We start from the raw sequence: 24,116 nt of genomic DNA, 5'->3' as shown, positions 1-24,116 counted from the left end.
AACACTCTGCAATTTTATCAGTGTAATGTTATTTTTTTTGTTAAAATCAAAGTTGTGGTAGCAAATTTCTTCAATCTTAACGAAATTGTACCTGCAACACAAAACAAAATAACACATTTGATGAAGGCCAAAGTCACACACGCCCACGAGATGAGGGGTTGGCCAATGGCTCAATGGAACTCCGATGCCTAAGTCAGTTTCTTTGGAGAGAGAGTTTAGGACTTAAGTGCGTAGCAAGAGGTATTTATAGAGTTAGGGCCGGCTATGTATATAGGGTTTTGCTACACATGGCAACATTCGATTGGCATTCATCTATAGGATGGATGGAGGAAGAATAATCCAAGGATATTAATTATGAGATAATATCTTGGGAATATTATCTTGGAAATATTCTTGATTGTATATGATTGGAGTTCATGCTTGTTTGAGTTGATCTTCAATTAGGAGAGTATTCAAGATAGAATTTAGTAATTAATCATATCTTTAATACCTTTGACTTTTATCCTTGCCATGGGCAGGAGAGCTTGATGGTGTCGTTGTCAACTGCTTATGTCTTTAGGGAGGTTGAAATGTATAACCTATTAAATGTAAGATTATTAATTGATTTGCTCTATGAAACTGGCATTTAGTTTCATTTTACCCATGAAATTTGTTTTGTCTCATTTTGCCCACCAAAATTGCTATTTTCATCTCATTTAATCTCAGTTCACCCAATTTTTGTCAATTCGGTCAAATATGCCTTAAATTAATATGGACATTAGTTGAGATTGAACTTTGGGACTGGACCCGCAAGCTCAATTTCCTTTATCCTCTTTTACTTAACCCTAATTGTTTTCCAACTTTTTTTGCCACAATTCACATGCGGCTGGTAAATATGTGGTGATCAACCAAAATTCACATGTAAGTGTCACATCCCCAAGCATGGGGCTTATCTCTGCCTACGTAAAAAAATGAAATGTTCACACTACTTTTTAATTTAGTAACTATTTGACGGAATGAACAAAAATGGTGTGCAGACAGTAATGGCTGTTTCAGGAGGCAAAGTGAGACAAAACAAGTTTTAAGGGTAAATGAGACTAAATTACAATTTTAGGGGGCAAATCAATTAATAAGCTTTAAATGGAAAGGAGAATGATTTTTCATTTTGAGATGATGAATTAGACATGAAGAAAACTTCTCTTTTCTAATCCTCCCTCCCATTTTCGGGAGGATTGGAATGCATAATTTTTCTTCTAGAGTAATTTATGGCTGAAAATTCAACACTTTATCTACTTAGTTATTGAACCAGATACAAATCCAACACTCTATTCACTTTAATAGTGCACCACATGCAAAATGATAGCTCCGGTTGCTAAACCCAATTATTTGTATAACCAAACCCAATCTTTGTACTGTATTTGAAACGTAATAAATATCCTTAAGGAAGTCATCCGAGCAAAAAGAAAGAGCCAATGATTTCAACCATATCTAAATTTCACTATTATCCTATTGCTGTTGAGTACGTTCAAATAGTCAACTTGCCGCGTTCTTTGCTTATATGTTTAAGATTGTCGAGTAAAGTCAACTGATAAGAAATTGCCGCATTGCTATTATTTATTCCTACAAAATTATAAGATATATTTTTGCTTTTTTTTAATTGATTTTTTTCTGAAGCTTCAATCCATGGATTTTCAAATCAGAAAAACGTCAACGGTTTCTGGTTTGGTGCTAAAGACGACAATGTCGCCCAACAAAACGATAAGAAACTACCGATAAAAAGGAGAAAAGAAAACCAACTAGATTGTATTTGGTGCTTTTATGTTGAATTTTGGTATAAGATTTGTATATTCCACCATGAAAAAGATTTACAAGTTACAAGAAGATATATAGGAGACGGAGAGAGATTGAGGGGCTGCAAGAACCAACTGGCAACACGCACACTCACCTCAACCTTCTCTTTAAAAATGGCAGCAGCTATAAATCAAGGAAAAAGGTGGTAATTAATCACAGCTCGCCAACTAGACAAGGTGATAGAGTGGTGACGACCACCTAATCTAACCTAACCTAGCTTCCAATTTTTTATGTGTTCATCATTGCGTAATCTCAACTCTCTGTTGGAAAGATATAGAAATTCGGGTTTTGTTCGTCGTTGCTGTCAGTGATTACTTATCTGTTCTGAAAGATGAGTGGTTTTTTCGCTATTTTCGTGTTCGTGTTCTGTAACATGCTTCTGCTTACTGATTATTCTTCTTCCCTTCCCTTGTGTACAAATATGAGTAAGTGTTTATCTCCTAAAATCTATTATCTGGTTGCCCTTTTCATTTCTACATGCTTTGTTTCGTTGTTCGGAAAAAAAGCCGACTTCTGCATTTTGTAGTTTTCGTTTCCCTGCGAGTTAATTTCTTTGCCGGTTTAATTTGGAATAGGATCACCCATCACGCCGAAGACTCCGCTTAATTTCTGTCGATACAATGGTAGCGTTTGCTGTGATTCCGCTGAGGATTTGCGGTTGCAGAATCTATTTAAGGCAATGAATGTTTCTGATCTTGGTTGTGCTTCTCTTGTGAAATCAATACTTTGCTCGGTAAGAGATTCTTTGCTTGTTTACTTCTTGTTGCTAGCTACTGTGTTAAGTGATATGGAACCGTTGGCACCGGTTCATGTGTATTTGAATACGACATGCTTTGCAGAGATGTGATCAGTTTTCTGCTGAGCTATATCGATTTGAATCAGCGCCTCGACAAGTTCCTCTCCTCTGCAACTCATCACAGCACCAACCTGGTGGAGTTGACTTTTGTTCCAAGGTCTGGGATGAATGCCAAAATGTAGCATTGTTAAACTCTCCATTTTCGTTGCAAGTTGGAGGTGGAACTCCGTCCAATTCTACTTCCAAGCTGAGTGATACATGGCAGTCAAAAACTGCTTTTTGCAACGCGTTTGGTGGATCTTCAAATGATGAATCGTTCTGTTTTGATGGTGGACCTGTGTTGCTCAACAGCACTGAAATTCCAAGTCCCCCGAGTGGTATGTGCCTTGAAAAAATTGGAAATGGATCGTACCTCAACATGGTAGCCCATCCCGATGGGTCAAACCGTGTTTTCTTATCCGACCAAGCAGGTAAAGTATGGCTGGCAACTGTTCCGGAGGAAGAATCAGGAGAAACATTGGTGATCGACGAAGCAAATCCCTTTCTTGACATAACAGATCAAGTATATTCCGACACTGAGCTTGGAATGATGGGATTAGCATTTCATCCTAACTATGTCCAAAATGGCCGTTTCTTTGCTTCATTCAACTGTGACAAGGTTACATGGCCACAATGTTCAGGAAGATGCTCATGTAACTCTGATGTGGGATGCGATCCTTCGAAGCTGGAACCGGATAATGGTGGGCAGCCATGTCAGTACCACAGTATCATAGCAGAGTTCACTGCCAATGCTACCACGCCACAACCTTCGTCGGTAAATTTCTGCATGATTCAAGCGTTATTTCACGTACTTTACATGCGAACATTGCTAATTGATACTGTTCTTGCCCTGGATTTCAGTTCGCTAGTGTAAAACCACTTGAAGTCAGAAGAATATTCACCATGGGCCTTCCATTTACTACCCATCATGCAGGTCAAATTCTGTTTGGACCTAAAGACGGATATTTGTACTTCATGATGGGAGACGGTGGAAGCATAGGTGATCCTTACAATTTCGCACAGAACAAAAAATCCTTGCTTGGAAAGATTATGAGGCTCGACATCGATAACATACCAAGTGAGCAATGGCAAAAATAAAAATTTAAAAGGCTTTCGGATACCATATTCTTCGTAGGTTTTCCTCAGTTATGTAATACTTGTTTGCAGGTGCAAAAGAAATTGCTAACCTTGGCCTATGGGGAAATTATTCTGTTCCTGGAGATAATCCTTTTACCGAAGATGAGGAACTGCGGCCGGAAATTTGGGCTTTAGGATTTCGAAATCCTTGGCGATGTAGTTTTGATCTTGAAAGACCTTCCTACTTCCTTTGTGCAGATGTTGGTCAGGTAGTAACTGAGATTAGTTTTTGTACGTTATCCGATATAAACATGCCTTCTGCACATTTGTTGCAAGCTTCTGGTATCATTAATGCTCAAGTTATTGTTTGTATAGGATCAGTACGAAGAGGTTGATCTAGTCACCAAGGGCGGAAACTATGGATGGCGTGTTTACGAGGGGCCTTTTCGATACAATCCCCCTAAATCTCCGGGAGGAAATACATCTGCCAGCTCCATTAACCCAATTTTCCCTGTAATGGGATACACACACTCTGAAGTCAACAAGGCTGAAGAATCTGCATCGATCACAGGAGGCTACTTTTACCGATCCACAACAGATCCGTGCATGTATGGAAGGTAAGCTCAATACGAACATCTGCAGATACCACAGCTCTTCGGTTATCATGTCCCGTCGAGTGGTGTAGCACCACTTTGAGGGTCTACTACAACATCTGATGAGATTTCCTACTCTAGAAACATCGTTCATGACCCTTCACAGCAGTATGTAAATTATGTTTGCAGGTATATTTATGCAGATTTGTATGCCAGTGGTATATGGACAGGATTAGAAACTCCCGAAGGTAGCGGAAACTTCACTACCGCTAAAATCGCGGTCAGTTGTGCTCTGGACTCTCCTATCCAGTGCGGTGCCGAGGCAGGAAGCTCTGTCACTGCATTAGGGTTCATATTCTCATTTGGTCAGGATAACAGGAAAGACATCTTTATGCTGACCAGCAGCGGCTTATATCGAGTTGCTAAGCCTAGCCGCTGCAACTACACTTGCTCCATAGAGAATGTTACATCCTCTTCCCCTCCAAAATCTGTTCCCTCTCCTCCTCCTTCCCCTTCAAGCACAGGGCGGTTGAACAATCCATTAACACTGGAGCTATTGATCATCTTCTGTACATTGTTGCTTCCGTTTCGGTGTTCACTTGTAATTTTATAAGCTAAAGAAAAGAAGTTGTTAACTTCTGCATACTATTCCAATTTGAGGACATCTATAAACTTCCATGAATTTATTGTACAACAAGCTTAAGTTTACAGCATAGGCGAGGGTTAATTTAACTAGTTTCATACAAGAAATCAACAGAACTTGATGAATGTGTTCGGATGAGAGCAAGTTGCAAACATCATGGACCAAATGCTATACAATTGATCTTACAAGAACTATGTCTAAGCTACAAGATTACAAACGTATTTGGAATTTAATCGTGTTGGAACTAATCAATTTCTACATTGGCTAGAGCGGATGTGCTCCATCCTATCGACTGAAGTTCAAATCTCTACTACTGTAAGGTGGGAGCTTTTCCAGGAAGCCATCTTTTCCTGTTGATGCAGAGAACGGATATTGAGCAGAAGGTTGTCACTTACAATACAATGATCAAGATTTATGGAAAGTCACTTGAACATGAAAAGGCTACAAATCTTGTGCAAGAAATGCAGGAGAGGGGTTCAGCTAAATGCAATTACATACTCAACGATTAAGGCTGGGAAACTTGATCGGGCAGCAATGCTGTTTCAAAAGCTAAGGAGATCCGGGGTTAAGATTGATCAGGTGATTGTGGCTTATGATAAATTAGGTTTGGTTGCTCATGCTAAGCGTTTACTTCATGAGCTCAAGCGCCCAGACAACATCCCTAGGGGGACTGCAATTACAATTCTTGCTAGAGCTGGTCGCATAGAAGAGGCTACATGGGTTTTCCGTCAAGCTTTTGAGGCCGGGGAGGTGAAGGATATATCAGTCTTTGGTTGCACGATTGACCCTTTTTCAAGAAACCAGAAGTACGTGAATTGCATTGAGGTGTTTGAGAAGACGAGAGTGGCAGGATAGTTTCCTGCTTCCAATGTGATTGATCTAGTTCTCAATGCCTATGGAAAGTTACGAGAGTTTGAGAGGCAGAGATGCAGGAAGAAGGGTGTGTTTTTGCTGACGAAGTTCACTTTCCTGACGCATAGTCTCTATGGTGCAAGAAAAGATTTTAAGATGGTAGAGGCACTGTTTGAGAGGCTGATCTCTGATCCCAACATCAACGAGTTACATCTCGTTGTTGCCAGCATCTATGACAGATCAAATAGACTTAATGATGCATCCCGGATCATGAACAAGATGACCGAAAGACGAATTAGGATGTCATGACCCTCTTTAGAAGTCTACAGTTCGTGTTTAAAATTTTCCCTTTTAACTGTGAATAAGTTGTTCTGCTGGTTATTCTGTAGGTATTGTACTGCGTGAGGCGTGGCCATGTGTGTTGGCTCCAACACGATGGAACTACCAGTATCAAGATTTCGGACTTGAATTTATGTTCTATCCGTACATACATGCAGAATTGTAAGTCCCTTTTTGCCAATTTCCATGTGAAGGACCCATTAAACCAGTTCTTTTGTTCTCACAGATTGCAGATTTTCAACAGTGCTGAAAAAGCAAGTGTCCTGTTTACAGAGGAAGCAGTTCAAGAGCTTATCCAGGATCTACTTGAATTTTTACTCGAGGCTGGTTTCAAAAACATTTTCACCAAAAACACTTTCAATCATTCTAAAAGCACTTTCAAACGAGTCATACTCTACGTTTAAAGAGAAAGGATTGCGTATTCAGTCCCGTCCCATGTATTTGTACTCGTATTTCCAGGTTGGTAAGCGACGATCGTTCGAAAAAATACCGATGACCTCAATTCTTTCTTTCTACTGACTTTTCCCCCTTTGCTTTCCCTTTTTTTCCAGATTTAACATAGTTAAAAGCTTCCGAACTTTTCTTTTATTGCAAGCAATGTAACTTGGAAGAGATACCTTATTCTATATTTAGGGTTTTCCAGCAGCATACATGATTAAACGTGTATTGTACCAAACCTATTGACCCCTTTATCCTTTTTCATACAATTTTGAAAACATCCTGTGGATTGATTCGTGTCTTTCTTTATTGTGGAAACCTAAGAATCTTATCTACGTTAGAATTTCATGTCTCGTTGCATTTCTGAATAAGACCGAGGCTCTTTCCGACACTCGAGTTGTGGAGATTCTAACATACAACAGGGATATAGCAGGACGAGAAATCTAAAGAGACGTTGAGCTTTCCCTCTTGTGAACGAGAGATTTTTCAGTATGATCAACATACGAGGTGGTACGCCACGTGTCACTATACAAGTAATGAGATTTGTGTGTTAAAAAAAGTTAATAACTTAAAAACAAAATTTCCCACCATTTACATAAAAAGACGTGATGTATCATCCATATTCCTATCAAAATGAAAATTTTCTCCTTGTCAACATGTCACTGTCTTATAAGAAGTAAATAAACGAACCAACAAGTCTTGGTATTAAAGAGGTTATGCCTATCCATTCATGGTGGACGATAACCTACTTTCCACAAATGCTGCAACCAGTTCATCACAACTCTTTTAAGTTATTTGGGATTTTTGAGAATGTTGGACACCATCTTTTTTTGTAGGTGTAGTTGCCTAGTTGGTAGTTGAGGCTTTAGTGGGTCCTGATTGGAGAAGAGCTTACATGTAAATAAGACGCTATATTAGAATCACAATAGTATATCAATAAAATCAAGTTCAGTATGAGTGAGTTCAATTTTTGAGAATAATATATGGGTTTCCTGAGTTTGATTTTTACGAAATATCGCTCTAACAATCATTAAACTCACACCACTGCAACAACAATGCTGCAACAATCTAACTTAGTTGACTGTTTATCAAACTAATCACGCAATACCATGTAAATAAGTTAATACATATAAACCATCCATCCCAACCTACCTAGATAGAACAATACGACATGTAATAGGCTTTCAATATTGTCACTTTAATGTCTTGGTTTCTCTCGCCAATTTGGGCGTGAGATGTGAATACTAATTAGGTACCAGGTCAAGCCGCGCCTTTGCAAATTTCAATATCATACGTGAAGGGTCCTTTTCACTTTTCTTTCTGGTTATTAAAAAAAGGAACAAGAAAGTTCGCTTCAACATAAAAATAAATACATAAATTTGACTATTTTTCACATGAACTTTGTCAATTATTTTGGGTTAAAAGAAAAGAATTTCCAAAAAAATTCACTACTTTTACTTTCTAGAAAAAAATTCACTTGTTTTACTATTTTTAGAGTTTTCTTCTGCAGCCCGGACCACCTCCTTGTTCGAAATATTGTTAGAGTTAGGTCACCAACCATTTTAATCACATAAATTCTAGGTGATTTAAAGCATCTGCGAATGAGATTGTCAAAAATTCATGTGGCACTTTTACATCTTTTAAAATTTTGTTTTTCACCTGATATGTCAAATTAAATTATTATTTTATTATATTAAATTGTTATAATAAATATTTAAAACAAAAAACAGTAATAAAATGAGAAATGTTGAGAATATAGTCAAAGTGAGACTTTATGAACTTTCTGTCACCTCATAACTTACATTTTAACGTTAATTTCCATGCTAACAATATAAAACATTATGTACATGATTTGTAAAGGGATTCAGGAAGAGTCTACTTTAAGAGAATCTTCTTAGCATTTCTCTAATAAAATTAATAAATGTATCTAATAATTAATTAAAATTTTGAAGCTGCTGTTAATTTTTGCAACAAGGTGAGAGCTGCTAATTCTTATTATGCGATATCAAATTTAGTTTTTCAATTGAAAAACATTGTTTCTGCCTTTTTTAAATAAAGATACTCTTTTGAGTCGTCATTCAAGTTTGAACTCACGAAATATTCTCTTGAATGTAAAAAAAACCATTTTTGTATTAATTTTATTTTTCTATACATTACATTCCGTAATGATGAAGAACAATCAAGATAAGATGTGATCTTATGCTTATTATATAAATAAACAATAATTTTTAAATCATACACCTGATCCACCAATACTTTATTTAAATTGGAGGTAATGTTGATTATACTTTGATTAGTTGCTAATTTATTGACGTCAGCATTGTGATTAATACTCATAGTTGGCGTATAAAAAGGATTTCAAAGTGACGCGATGTTTGAAACTTACCCGAAGTGTATTTTGATTATTTAATTTTAATAAATAAACAAGACAAAGTCATTTATAGATTTTAAAGGCTTTTTAGTTAAACTGGTCTAAAAAATTAGCATAACTTCTTATTTTTGAACTTGAAATTTGAAATCGATAGAAGCGGCATCTAAGTTTGTCTACCATTAATCATTTTGGTCATTCATAAAATTATTTTAAATAATGACGAAAATAACAAAAATACCTTTAATTTAATAGACAATGAGCCAAAATGATATGACAAAAAATAAAGGTTTTTGTGTCATTTTATCATTATTTAATGAAGATTTTTTTCACACAAAAACTAAAATGATTGATGGTAGACAACTCCAGAAATTAATTCTATAATTTCCAAATCTTATGAACTATTTTAACTAAAAAGCCATTTTAAATTTAGTTCACCTCTTTGAGCTTTTGTAAACACAACAACTTGAGCTCACCCTTGATTCTAATTAACAAATTAGTTAGATACACTATTGAACTCGCATTTTCAAGTTCAAGTGGCTCATATAAACACATCTTGAACGCGCCATTTTTATAACAAATGAACTTGTCAAATTCATCCCCATCACTTGAAATTTCTAGTTCAATTTACTTTTTAATACATCGCTCACATTAAAAATAATAAATAAACTAGTTCATAAGCCAACAGGATCCGAGGATTCTTGAATCATGTCCGTTTATTGTACATGGTACGATCAATTTTTGTTAAGTACTATTTATATTTATTTTTAAATATAAATATTTAAAATGATTTTTGATTGTACAATGTATAATAAACGGACACGATTCATAAATTCTCAAGATCCTCGAATCCCACAAGGATCGTACTCGTTGATAAGACCACGACAAGATCAAAGAACAACATCTGAACAAAATTTAATGTTTGAACTCAAAGTTATTTGTCTAGGTTGACCCCTCTAAACGTATTGCGCAAGGCCTTGTGTAGGGTCGACATTGATCCCTAAACTAATGCATTTTTCATTTTGACAAATCTTAATTCAAATTGCAAACATAATTAACCAATCGATTAGAACAATGTGATTATTCTTTTGCGTATAAGTTTGAATTTCCTTTATCATGTAACTTAGTATAGATTATTTTGAAGAAAAAAAATAAAAATCCTACTTATAAGTAAAAATAAAACAGAAAAACATGAAAAATCCAAAATTCCAACCCCCTAGTTTGTTCCAAGTTTGTTTTTTCACTTTTTACCTTATGAATCCCATGTTTTTTTGTTCAAGTTGGAAAACGGCACAACGTTTTTTTGATTGTTTTCCAACTTAAATAATCAAATCCTAAATCCCGTTAGAGCTTAGATTTCTTTTCTAATTTAAATCCTTTTCAAATCTAAAAAAACGCATATATAGATGGATCCTGAAATTTGTAATTTTGTAACTTCTAGTCCAACTTAGTAGTCCCTCCCTATCACAATTTAGAATTTAGCACCTATTGTCACGGCAGTCGGACAAATTAGTCCGTCTCTGTCTCTGTTTTTTTGAAAGAGAAAATTTTCAGTATATTGTAAAAAGGATTCAATAATTCAAGTGTAATAATATAATTTTAGACGTAGAAAACTTAGAAATTTTAAATTCAATAAACTGAATTATAATACTTCGAAAGCGAATTGTGTATCCGGCGTACTGAAAACTTTTTTCATCCGGGGACCTTTCTTTTGTCCTATACGGTACAAACTCATTAATCCAAATCCAATCCAATCCTTTCAGTCCTTCACTATATATAATCCCCCCCATTAACCCAACTCGGTAGAAAAACTAAAGAGCAAGTCTTTAGTCACTAATCACTGATTAAAGGAGCTAATAACTGATTAATCAAATCCTCCCACCCACCAATATCATTTTCTCTCTCGGTTTCTTTTCTTTTCCCTCACTTTCCTTCCAACCAAACAACAAACACCTGCTAACAAGCTCCCACCTTTCCCCCTCCATCTCGATAACCCAGCAGAATTAACCCGTTTCAGAATCTGGGTCGGTTGCATTTTCGGATTTTTTGGGGATTCAGGACCTGAATTTTCTGAATATTTTGAAAAATGAAGAAGCTCAAGAGCTACTACTCGCATCTGAGGCACCACCAAACAGTGGAGCTCAAATGGATCTTCCCCTTGGCGATTGGCTCCATTGTCTCTCTCTTCCTCCTCTTCCTCACCACCCTGACGTCATCGGACGGCACGCCGCTGCTCCCCTTCTACCGCTCCTTCTCCATCTCCAGCTCCGTCTTCATCGAATCCAAGCTCCACCCGCTTCCCGTCTCCTCCCTCCCGCCGCCGCCGCGCTTTGCGTACTTCATCTCCGGCTCTAACGGCGACGGAAACATGCTGAAGCGGACCCTCCAGGCGCTTTACCACCCGCACAACTACTACGTGGTCCACCTGGACCTCGAGTCGCCGCCCGATGAGCGGATGGATCTGCAGAATTACGTTTCTACCCACCCCGTTTTTGTCCAGTTTGGGAATGTGAAGATGATCAGCAAGGCTAATCTCGTCACTTACAGGGGACCGACTATGGTGGCCAACACCCTCCACGCCGCCGCCATTTTGCTGAGGGAAGGCGGCGATTGGGATTGGTTCATCAACCTCAGCGCTTCCGATTACCCACTTATTACTCAGGATGGTGAGTCTAAATTTGGGATTTTTGGGACTGTTTTCGTTTAAAATTTCATATTTTGGACTTTTTTTTGTGCTAAATTTGAATAATTAATTACTGGGTTTTGATTAATCTGGTTGTTTAGATCTGCTGCATACGTTTTCTTACTTGCCGCGGGATCTTAACTTCATCGACCATACAAGCAACATTGGGTGGAAGGAGTATGCATAATGTCCCCCTTGTTATTTTGTTGTTTATATTTATAAAGTTTCTGTTTTTATTTTCATTTCTTTTTCTGAGTGACTAAAGTTGTGTGATTGATTTGGTAATGCTGCCTGTTTATAGGTATCAAAGAGCGAAACCGATAATTGTAGATCCGGGGTTGTATATGACCAAGAAAGCCGATGTCTTTTGGGTTACACAGCGAAGGAGTGTGCCAACAGCTTTCAAACTTTTTACAGGTACAAATTTTAGATAACAGATCATATAGAGTTGAGCACATCAGACCAAAATCACTATATAATTGCCACATAAATAACCAGAATTTCCTTTTATTTTTTGTAATGAACTAACATAGGGACCTAGAAACCCAACATATCTAAAGTATTTAAGTATGTACATTTATACTTATAGCGTTAGGTATAGATACCATTTTCCTTCTCTGCTTGGATTTTCAGTGAATGAACTAGTGTAGTAGCCTATAGATTTGAAATTGGTATGGAAATAAACAGCTATGCTGGAAGACTGATTTTGTCAATTTATGACGGCTATTTTTTTTAGTGATATTCAATGAAATATGATGTCCGAGAAAAAATATGTGCTGCATACCAAAGGATGTCTCAGAGCTATAAAAAATTGCTTTGAAACATTTCTTTTTGCAATGGAATCAATCATTTGCTACCTAAGTTCAGCTTTCGCGATTGTGCAAACTACACTGCTAACAACATGGGATTGTGTGGAAACATTCAAACTCAAGTGAGTGGATGAGACTAGATATATCAGCCCTCTTGGGTTGTTTTCATTGAAAGGCAATTCCTAAACAATTAATGACGGTTGCAGTGTAGGAAGGGAAGTGATTTTCACATACCCTTTGTAGCCTCTTACACACCCCTGTTTAATCCTGGTTGTTGATTCTGTTTGATTTATTTAATTTGATGGTCATAAATAAAGAGGGGTTGTGAGAAGCTAAAAGGGGTGTGTGAAAATCCCTTTGCTTTAGGAATGACCTTTATCAACTCACGCAAATGCATTGCTAAGTGTGTTAAATTGCTGTCTTTTGTGGCTCTAAACACCTATTTCTGTTTCTGGGTAGTCGAACCAAAAACAACTTATATAGTTGGATGTGCATTTGGACCCTAGTTATTATGGCCAATCTTCTCTATTACGCATAAAAGTAGTTTTAGTGTGTTTTTCTCCTCACCATGTGCGATCAGTAACCATGATCAATTTATTGGCAGATAGACATCAAAGCATTAATCTACATAATCTGATTTTATGTTGCTTGATTGTTAACTTTTGTCCTTTACCTATAATATGCTTGTTATTTCACTTACTACTTTAATATACTTATACAACACTCGGATTTCATATACTCTGCACAGTTAAAACATATATTCTAAAGGTCCTCTAGGGAGCTAATGTCTTTACAAACCACTCTGGCCTTGGCCTTTATAGGTTTTGGACTTTCCAAAATGTGGTGTTTAGTTAATTTTCCCAATTTCCTGTCAATTGTCCACCTGTTGATCCTCTCCAACTGCTACCTGCCCTTGGGGAGTCTCTTGAAAAATATCCATTTATTCTACATTGAGGAAAAGAGGTCGCACTTGGTGCGATGGCAAGTGCCTTCGCCCATGAGCGGTAGGTCTCGGGTTCGAGACTTGGGAGCAGCCTCTCCATAAATGGGGGTAAGGCTAGCCGACATTCACCTCTCCCAGACCCTGCGTAAAGCGGGAGCCTTGTGCACTGGGTACGACCTTTATTCTACATTGAGGAACATGTCCTGTTGCCGTAAGTTTTCTTTTAACCAAATGTTTGCTTTCTTTTCATAGGTTCTGCTTGGATGGCACTTTCAAAGCCCTTTGTTGATTACTGCATATGGGGATGGGACAACCTACCGCGAACTGTTCTCATGTACTATGCAAATTTTTTATCATCCCCGGAGGGATACTTTCACACGGTCATATGTAACGCTCAAGAGTTCCGCAACACAACTGTGAATAGTGACCTACATTTTATAACGTGGGATAACCCTCCCAAACAACATCCTCACCACCTTAACCTTGCAGATATGCAAAGGATGGTCGACAGCAATGCTCCCTTTGCAAGAAAGTTTCGTCAAGATGATCCTGTGCTTGACAAAATTGATTCTGAGCTGTTGTCTAAGGGTCCCGGTATGCTTGTTCCTGGTGGTTGGTGCATAGGAAAAAGGGACAATGGGTCTGATCCATGCTCTGATATTGGCAATACCACAGTCCTCATGCCTACCCCTGGAGCAAAAAGGCTCGAAGTTTTGATCAGCTCTCTATTATCCAACGAGAAATTCCGATCAAACCAGTGCAAATGACAAAAACTCAAACTGCTCGTTGAAGCTTGTTGAAATGCTTCCCCACATCAGTTCATTTAGTTTACAATTGACGACAGAATACAGCATTATCAGGGAAATGGTGTGTACATACTTCCGATGAGCTAGATTGCTTCGTACTATGCTGACATGGTATGTACCATTGGTTTCTAGTTAGCCCACCATTTCCCATTTACCTTTTTTTTGTTTTGAAATTTTTGGATACTGTATTTTTTATGGTCCGGGCATTTCGTATGCTGCAGTAAAATGCGTTTTGAAATGATGATGGGAGTGTAAGAACTGCTGGAAAGATGTATATTTTGAAAGAGGAAATCTAAAGAAAACTTGTCTGATTCTGTGCAACTTTTGGATCTAAATATAGCCGTTTGTTTCATGTATCTGATATTTTGCCGATTTTCGAACTTGTTTTTGCACGTCTTATTATGTTTAGGGGTTTTTTTTTTTCCCTTGACTGCCATCATTTGGATGATTGGACGTATTTCATTTAGTTATGCCTATGCCTTGAAGCCCATGACCCCATCGGCTTAGCAGCCTCCTGGGGCAGAAGACGGGCCATCCATGACCCTCCCCTCGCGTGGAGATGGAGAGATTCTAACATATATTCCTCTCTCTCTCTCTCTCTCTCTCTCTCTCTCTCTCTCTCTCTCTCTCTCTCTCTCTCTCTCTCTCTGTACACACACACACACACAAGCCCTTTAAGAGAAAAAGGATTCTCATTTTTGGAAGAAAAAAGGAGATCAGCCGTGGAACCTACTTTATATCGAACTTCAACGATCCGAATTGTTTATTTGGTAAATTTTAATTCATAGATCATCAATTATAAAAATTCAATTCAATCAGAAATCGTTTGCCTATTTAATTATCACGATGAAATTTCAATGTTTCTCTAGAGAACAAAGTGTTTGTCCATTTTTTTAAACTCAATTAGATACCTCAAATATTTCCGTTTTGGCTAATATTTTGTAAGGATGATCTATGAGGTGCAACCTAAAAAATAGATGGTTCGGGTCTTTAAAGTTCGAAGTGATGTTTGCCTAACAACTAATTCCTATTTTTATAAAAAAAAATGAGGATCCCTTCCCTTAAAGGCTATATATACACACCCACACATTCGATTACACTGAATAATGTCACATAGGAGATATAAGCTCGACCACATCCAAGAATCTCCGCCAACCCTTATAATTTTGTAAGCATAACTCTTCAAGTCGTGTGGTGTGATCCCTCTAAGTGATGTTTTATATTCCATCATCACAAGCACAAACACCACCACTCACCACCACAATTAACACATTTAATGCTTAAATGAACGTCTGTTCAGTTAAATGAGTACCCATTGGTCATCCCTACCATCCACCAAAAATTTTCAAACTCAACTGTTGCCTTCAGAAATTTTACACAGGAATTTTGATTTCTGAATCTAGCCGACTCCTACCCATCTACACCCAACCTCACTGTCGGCTAACCTCGGTGCCTCTGAAAAATCATTAACTCTAAAAAGGAAACAAAATTAATTAAACCAAAATACACTTGCATTTCTACTTTCTCGTTAAGATTTGGTTCGCTCTCAAATGATGGAAAGTAATTAAGAACACTCGTGCATGTGGTTAAGTGTTGAAAGGGACTTGACATCAACATTAGGGTTTTCTGCAACTAGCAAAACATAAAGTTATGGACTCATGTAAAACGATTGCACCCAAATACCTTTTGCGTTTATATGGTCTATCAATGCAAGGTAACATACATGCGTTGAATCAAATAGTGGCCCCACATTCCACAATTATTTTCCATACAATTCACATCAATTGCATATGTTTTATTGTTCTTGTTCGGGACAAATTTTGATTTGTAATTAATTGGTAATATATCTCTTTATAACTATATTATTTGTTGTGTAATCAAGAATATGTCAGTTTGTATCTACATCGCTCGTTGTGTGATAAATGATAGATACATTATGATCAATGGTGGACTCTCATACCATTCATAGTTAATGATTTGAGTTACAAGGCCAAGAAAACCTTGCAAGTTAATTTCAATTGGAGAACAGAACCATCAATGGTGGACTCTCATACCATTTTAGGTTAATGATTGAGTTTTCCCATCCCTGAGAAACTCCTAAAAGCATATATCATGAAATCATTGATACCCCAAATGAGAACACTATTTGATGAATCATATGCTATGCAAGAAATAGTTCCTTCAAGGATAGCCCCATAGATATATATGGGGTGGATCCGTGACAGCACTGGAAAGAAAAGATGATAGAAAAACACCAGTTGCAGGCTTACGATGATTTTGAAGTCCTAACTAGCTAATACTGCAATCATATGTCAAGTGACTAAACTTGAGGCGAACCTTGTGAACAGAAGATCTTCAATTAGCTCTTCATCTGAACAAAGTAATATACCCTTCGCAGAGGCTTCAGTCGAGGAGAGATGAAGCTCGCTGCCCCGAATTGGGTATAGCAATAAATAGCTTGTAAACGTACCTACCAATATACATGGCATTCGGCGCCATCTCGCCTACGACAAAGTCCCTACGCTTTGATATTCCGATCTCGCTTTTAGTACTGTTTTTCAATCCGCTGGCTAGATCTCTTCTCCGAAATCCTCATGATGCAGCTTCATATATAGGCATGAAAGAGCCGGTATAGTACTATTTCTTCATTTTCCTTCTTTCATTAAAGTGGTACTAGTCTTGTAAGGGTGATCCCAAGTCAACGAGACTTTCCGCTCTGTGAGAGTTGAGGGGGAATGTCTATTGTATCCAACCTTATCCTTGTTTTGCAAAGATGCTGTTTCCACGACTCGAACTGGTGATATTTTGGTCACAAAGGAGCAATATTTCCATTGCATCAAAACTTGCCTCATGGTACTAGTGTTGTAAACACAATAATTCATAAGATATTAGCAAGCTAGCTATACGATCATAAGGTACAAATATATAAACTCCAAATTCTCACAGAAAATATTAAAGCCTCATGGTCATGTATAAGGGACAGAATATAACACACATTTAGTACAGCTTTATATATATATATATATATGTATATTATAAACTTATGAAACGAATATAAACTATGTCATCATATGATCTCAATTCTCACCAGTACTATGTGTTTATTTTCAAAGTTTAGACTTGGTGCGATGGCAAGTGCTTTCGCCCATGAGCGGTAGGTCTCGGGTTCGAGACTTGGGAGCAGCCTCTCCATAAATGGGGGTAAGGCTAGCCGACATTCACCTCTTCCAGACCCTGCGTAAAGCGGGAGCCTTGTGCACTGGGTACGACCTTTAGACCTAGTTGATGAATTATTCATGAAATTTGTCAACGCAAAACAGTTGTGAGATGAAATCGATCTGCAAAACTACTATTATTAGTTGGTCAGTAATACATAAAAGGAGAAATTAGGTTCTCATCCTTATTTTTTCTATTGCATTGATTCAAACCATATTTCTTTTACTTTTTGATCAAGGTCCCTAACTTTTAATGAATGTCATTCTTTCAGTTATAAATTATTTACATATCAACATAATTAAATTTTATTTTTAATATATATTCATTTAGTGTTAGAGATGTTACATTTGGTATATTTATATTTATGGTTAACTTAGTATCATATATTTCTATTTTTAGTTTGCAACCATTTTTTATTTTGTACCAATTTTCTTTTTAGTTTTAGTTTGTACCATATATTAATTTCATTTTGTGCCCATATTTTTAAAATTTTTATTTATACTCATAATTTATGTATAATGTACCCATTTATCTTTATAAATGTACCACTTTTGTTATATGTAAAATGTACCCTTTTTTTTGGATAAATGTACCATTTTTTTAATGTAAAATGTATCCATTTTTTAATGTAAAATCTATTTATAATGTATATATATGTGTGTATGTATGTATTCTATAATAAAATGTACCCATTTTTTTAATTTTTTTGAACATTTATTATTTTAAAGTTATATTGTTACGTGTTTTTATCTATTTATTCAATCAAAATTTTTGAGTATTTTCTTTTTTTATTGTATTTGTTTTTAATTTATATGCCATACAATATGGGGTTTTAAATCCCATAATATGTCAAGTACTTAATATCAGACATATGAAAATACATATCAATAACAATAATGAGGTGTACAAAGTCAAGGGACTTTGATAAAAAAATTGAATACGATTAAGATTTAAGTCAAAGAATGTTAGTGGCTAAGGACTGAATCCAAAGTCTCCCTATATAAAATTTAGGGGTGTGCTATTCACACATCCCTTTTTACTTCTCACACACCCTTTGTTAATTTTTGCCCTTTGATCTTCTTTAATTTAGTCGATCTGATGGTCGCAAATTAAGAGGGTGTGTATGAAGTAAAAAAGAGTGTGTGGATAACATACCCCTAAAATTTACTGTCATATCTCCTGTTGTAATCATATGATATCATCATCAATTGCATCATCTAATCATACGAATTTATTATATTTTCAGCTCCAAATAGAATCAACTTTTTTAACGCAAGTTTTATTATGGTTAACAATGTATGGTATCTACTGTAGATGCCCAGCTAAGCCAAAACAATCATATCTTACAAATTCAAGCTTAAGTAACTGATAGGATGTTATTCAGATAATTAATCTATAACCACGAGATAAAAATCATGTTGGGAAAAAAAACCCAAAATGTCGTAGAGAAATATCAAAGTCGTAGAAGTTGTGTAGATCTTTTTGGTCACAGAAGAGATGGCAACAATTATTGACAATTGTGGCACAATTAGTGCCATCTCTCCTGCGAACATAAATCCCCCAACCTTTCTTAATACCTCTCTCCCTCTCTCCCTTCCTCTCATTGAATTTGGAGAATGTTGCATTTTTCTTTAGTAGAATAAAGAAAATAGGACATATGCATAAAGAAATAAAAGGGTTTCATGTCGCAAGAGGATGGAACATACTGCTAGCTAGTGCGCAGCTCGTGCCATCTCTCATGCGACATGAATTCCTCAACCTCTTTGTATCTTATTTGCTTCTCTATTGAATGTGTTAATGGCTTCAAGACCTTAGATAGCCCCATATTTATAGGCATGAGCCTAGGCCGATGTTTGTCCTCGGAGAATGTTAGGTTTTTTCACAATACAAGGAAATTACCTATACATTACCATGACGTTTGCTTTTAATTTGCAAGGAATTGCCTGTGATCGCATAAAGTAATACATAAAGTGAGATATGCTAATGAATAAAATCAATCAAATATGTTTTTCAAAGTTTGGAACATTGGCCTAACAACCACACATTAGAAAGCCACTAGTAATTACAGGGTCATTTTTCCACTGGCCAGTCAAAAAAAAGGAAAGAGATGTTAGACTTTTGTTTTCTTTTTCTAATATTTGTCGTATATTAGAACTAATCACAAAATTTAACTTGCAGAGTATTACTACAACAAAGTGGTTCTTAGCGATGAAATTTTCAATGAAGAAATTATCAATTTTGATCCGCAAAGCATTTCGTATGCTGCGGTAAAATGTGTTTTGAAATGTTGATGGGAGTGCAAGAACAGCTGGAGAGATGTATATTTTAAAAGATAAAATCTAAAGAAAACTTGTCTGATTCTGTGCAACTTTTGGATCTAAATATAGCTGCTTGTTTCATACATCTGATATATTGCCGATTTTCGAACTTGTTTTGCACATCTTATTATGTTTAGGGTTTCTTTATCCTTGACTGCCATCATTTGGATTAATGGATATATTTCAATTGGTTATGCCAATGGCATGAAGCCCATGACCCAATCGGCTTTGGAGCAATAATCCATGACCTTCCCCGCGCGTGGAGATGGAGATTCTAACATACATTCCCCTCTGTGTGTGTATTTTTGGGAGAAGAGTTAATTTGGTACTTCAACTATCAGCTTAGTGAAAATTAGGTTTTTGAATTATTTTTCGGTAATAAGTTCCTAAATTCATTAAAAATTGCTAATTTAATCACTACTATTATATTCAAAGCTATTTTATCTAATTTTTTGTCAACTTAAGTCAATTGACACACTTTATAATGTAATATTGACATTTTGTTGCATATAAACCTTTCATATAGGTTGCAAATCTAGCGTCTAATTTACCCTCCAAAGTTAACTTCATATACTATTTCCCTATGGAAAATTATCAATCTACCCTCCAATGTGTATCACATACAAGTAACGTGACTTAAATTGACGGAGACTTGAATATAGTAGCTTCGACTTTAATATTAAGAATGCAATTGGCAGATTTTTATAATTCAATGATTGATTTTTCTAGAAAAAAATAGTTTAAGGACCTAATTTTTACTTAGGTGATAATTTAGAGACTAAATTGACAGTTCACCTTATATATAATTTTTAAAAGAGTATTCCCTCTCTATATTTCGGATTGATTTCACATGATGAATATACATCAAATTACACCCAAAAATCTCACATGAGAGATATAAGCTCAATTAGACCCAAGAATTTATGCCCACCCCACGGGGAAAGTCTTTCTTTTTATTTTTACCTAAACCTTTATAATTTGTAAGTCCTTTTGTAAGTGTAACGCTTCAAGTCGTGTCGTGTGATCCCTTCAATGATGTATTATTTTCCATTATCACAAGCACAAAAACCATCATTCACAACCACAATTAGCACATATTTCACACTTAAATGGACAACTATTTGGCTAAATGGGTACCTATTGGTCATCCCATTGACGTCCACCAAAAAATTTCAAAACTCAATTGTTGCCTTTGATAAATTATATTTTTTTGTTATATTGTAGCGTTCTGAGTTCTGAATCTAGCCTACTCTTACCTATCATCACTCTACACCCACCCTCACCGTCTACTAACCTTAGTACCTCTGAAATAGTATTTACTCTAAAAAGGAAACAAAATTAAATAGACAAAAAAAAAACATGTATTTCTCCTTTCTTGTTAAGATTTGGTTCACTCTCATTGATGGAAGGCAATTAAGAACACTACGCATAGCGGTAAATGTTGAAAGGAACTTGACATCAACAATAGGGTTTGCTGCAACTAGCGAAACAGAAAGTTGTGGACTCATGTAAAATGATTGCACCAAAACAATTTTTGTGTTTAAAGGGTCTATGAATACAAGGCAATTTACACACGCTATTGAATCAAATAGTGGCCCCACATCCCACAGTTATCTTCCATACCATTCATGTCAATTGCATATGTTCTATTGTTCTTGTTTGAGAGAAATTTTGATGTGTAAGGTAATATATATTTTTTTTATAACTGTATCATGTTTTCTGTAGTCCAGGACCAAGGGGCACGTGTCTCCTCTCAGTCTTTTGGGTTGAAATAAAATATGTGCTCATAAAATAATATTATGCTAAAATTATAAGACCACAAGCCTCTTTCTTCCTTTTTTTCCCTGTATGCCATGGTCCTCCAGATAATTAATAAAAGAAAACCTTATAAACTTTTTTCCCATCACCACTTCCATAAGAGGCCAGAAAAAACCTTGTGAGTGAATTTCACTTGAAGAACAGAATAATCAATGGTGGAAGCAAATGATGTAGTTAATTCATGAGCTCTTTGCTCCATTTTTTTGTTCTTGCCGATCCTCTTAGTCCAGAAAATTAATAATTAGATCATAATGAAATTGCTTTATAATTCCAGGATGTGCTAGTATCAATTGCTATTGCTTAACTCTTTATCATGATGTTTCTCTTCCAGTTTTGATATTTTTTTTCCTTATAAAGTTTTCCTATTTAGATTCCAAACCCATATACGTCAAGAAAAATATTTGTCTCGTGATCAAAGCTCATTATGAAAAAAAAGTTATTCGTTGTACGTAGAACTAACTTTGAAAGTGGTGAGAGAGCGAGAATGACTCAGATGTATGAGAATTGTATGTTCATCTATGGCCTTGTACCTTTGTTTATACTAATCATGATGGATTTTCTTGCATTACAAGTAACACAAAATCTATGAGGATTTGATCCAAATCCTATTCAGATTCTCCTTTAATTAAGTTTATACAATCATATTCCAAAATAAACGCACTAATTACAATATTCTCTTGTGTACAACTTAAGAAGTAGTTGCATCAAGTCTTCATGATTTGGAGAGGATAGTTATTGCCGTCAGTTCTCGGCATGTACAAATAGTTGCTAACATGAGTCTCATATTAGGGGTGCATATCAAAAGAAAAATCTCACAAAAACGAAAGCTACGGTAGGTAATCTAATAGACTAAGTAAAAAAAAGTGAGTTAATGCAGTAATATGTCAGTCTCTCACATCTTTAGAATGATCATTAACAGACTCAAGGGTATGATCAAACCAAAATATATCCCTCGTCAAAACCTCATCATGACCAACCTAGATTTACCTCTTTACCATCTATTAATTTAAAGAAAAGTCTATCATGCAACTGTAATGAGAAAGAAAAAAAAAAACTTTCTGCTGCAATGAAGATCAGTTAAATGCTTATAAATAAAAAAACAGTAAACATGAACTTAACTGATTGGAAATGTATGAATTGACAGTTGAAGCCACCACCACCTAGAATGCTAGATAGAGGGAGAAGCTCCCAACCCTACGAAAAGAACTCCTAAAAGCATATATCATGAAATCATTGATGCCTCAAATCGGATCATTATTTAATTGAATCATATGCTATGCAAGAAATTGTGCCTTCAGGGATCATTAGTTGATTGAATCTTATATGGAGCACAGCACCGGAAAGAAAAGATCATTGTTTAACAACTTGTACATACACATACACATATATATTTGTTCAATAATATTCCGGCCTAGAAAAATTAAAGTCAAATCAATTAAACTAAGATTAAAAAGGCTAATTTGCTGCTATCTCCAAACAATAGCTTGCTTGAATATTTAGCAAAAGATACAAACACCAGTTGCAGGCTTACGATGATCACTAAGTTCTAATTAATACTGCAATCACATGTTAAATGACTAAACTTGCAGTGAACCTTGTGAACAGAAGATCTCCAATTAGCTCTTCATCTGGACAAATATACCCTTCTCAGAGGAAATCATGTGCTTGAGTCCTTCACTACCTAGCTAATGATCAAAACCCCCGCCAACCAGTCCATGCGTTTCTCCATTGCCTGTGTAGAAGTGGACGTCGCAGGTGGCCAGATCTAGCTAAAAGGAGAGGAAAAACCGATGTGCATTTGGATCTTGGAAAAACATTTTGTAGGTACTTTTGCTTTTTCTTCTATTTTTCGGCACAAATTACACACATACTTTCTGTCTTTTCGATCCCTAGCATGTATATAAGCATTTACCATGATCCATTGATCCAATGAAGGTTTGATCCGAGAAGATTGGTTTAGTTCTTAAACAAAATCTTAGAGTACAATAATATACGCATGACGCCAAAACTCAAAACAGACAACAAAATACAGAAAAAAGGGTAAAATAATATTACTTCACCTGCTCTTTCTCCAAGCATGCAAAAAAAAATTAAAGATGGGTTTCTTTTCTGCGTAATCAAAACGCTAGAGGCTTCAGTCGAGGAGAGATGAAGCTCGCTGCCCCGAATTGGCTAGCTATATATAGCCTGCAACCGCAGCTACTACCAATATACATGGCATTCGGAGCCATCTCACCTACGACCTGCGCTTTGATATTCCGATCTCGCTTTTAGAACTGTTTTCCGATCCGCTGGCTAGATCTCTTCTCCAAAATCCTCATGAGGCAGCTTTATATTTAGGCATGAAAGAGACAGTACAGTAGATGTCTAGCTAAAACAATCATATCTTGACAAAGTCAAGCTTAATTAGTAACTGATACTATATATATATATATATATATATATATTATATTCAGATAATTAATCTACAACCATAAGATACAAATCATGTCGGAATCAAAAAACCCCAAAATGTCGTAGAGAAAGATCAAGGTCGTTGAAGTTGTGT

The 24,116-nt window shown here is 36.1% G+C and overlaps 3 protein-coding genes and 1 non-coding gene across 6 annotated transcripts; 3 read left to right on the top strand and 1 right to left on the bottom strand.

Annotated features, from left to right (window-relative positions):
* The first annotated feature begins 1,713 nt into the window (after positions 1-1,713).
* LOC103404400 (HIPL1 protein-like) lies at positions 1,714-5,048 on the top strand. 3 transcript variants are annotated; one of them, XM_070816903.1, is made up of 7 exons: positions 1,714-2,255; positions 2,406-2,563; positions 2,670-3,440; positions 3,527-3,743; positions 3,833-4,011; positions 4,124-4,359; positions 4,525-5,048. In XM_070816903.1, exons 1-7 carry the CDS (start codon positions 2,162-2,164, stop codon positions 4,946-4,948), a joined length of 2,079 nt encoding a protein of 692 aa, XP_070673004.1. In that variant the 5' UTR covers positions 1,714-2,161; the 3' UTR covers positions 4,949-5,048. The 3 variants fall into 3 exon arrangements, with proteins under 3 accessions (XP_070673004.1, XP_070673005.1, XP_008341526.3); XM_070816904.1 differs by having other exon boundaries at positions 1,716-2,006; positions 4,118-4,359; XM_008343304.3 differs by having other exon boundaries at positions 1,716-2,255; positions 4,118-4,359.
* Positions 5,049-5,410: 362 nt separating this feature from the next.
* LOC139193637 (pentatricopeptide repeat-containing protein At5g39980, chloroplastic-like) lies at positions 5,411-6,139 on the top strand. Its single transcript, XM_070817065.1, has 2 exons — positions 5,411-5,750; positions 5,862-6,139. The coding sequence occupies exons 1-2, from the start codon at positions 5,411-5,413 to the stop codon at positions 6,137-6,139; spliced, it is 618 nt and encodes a 205-aa protein (XP_070673166.1).
* Positions 6,140-10,775: 4,636 nt separating this feature from the next.
* LOC103404399 (beta-glucuronosyltransferase GlcAT14B-like) lies at positions 10,776-14,527 on the top strand. The gene is made up of 4 exons (XM_008343303.4): positions 10,776-11,641; positions 11,760-11,835; positions 11,960-12,075; positions 13,663-14,527. The coding sequence occupies exons 1-4, from the start codon at positions 11,062-11,064 to the stop codon at positions 14,175-14,177; spliced, it is 1,287 nt and encodes a 428-aa protein (XP_008341525.3). The 5' UTR covers positions 10,776-11,061; the 3' UTR covers positions 14,178-14,527.
* Positions 14,528-18,906: 4,379 nt separating this feature from the next.
* Positions 18,907-18,991, bottom strand: MIR3627A (microRNA MIR3627a). The gene has a single exon (NR_129520.1). It is a non-coding gene; the product is annotated as a microRNA MIR3627a (primary transcript).
* Between the last annotated feature and the right edge of the window lie 5,125 nt (positions 18,992-24,116).

This window comes from Malus domestica, chromosome 17, assembly GCF_042453785.1.
Source record: "Malus domestica chromosome 17, GDT2T_hap1".
Lineage (NCBI taxonomy): Eukaryota > Viridiplantae > Streptophyta > Magnoliopsida > Rosales > Rosaceae > Malus > Malus domestica.
This window is presented reverse-complemented; position numbering and strand designations above follow the sequence as displayed.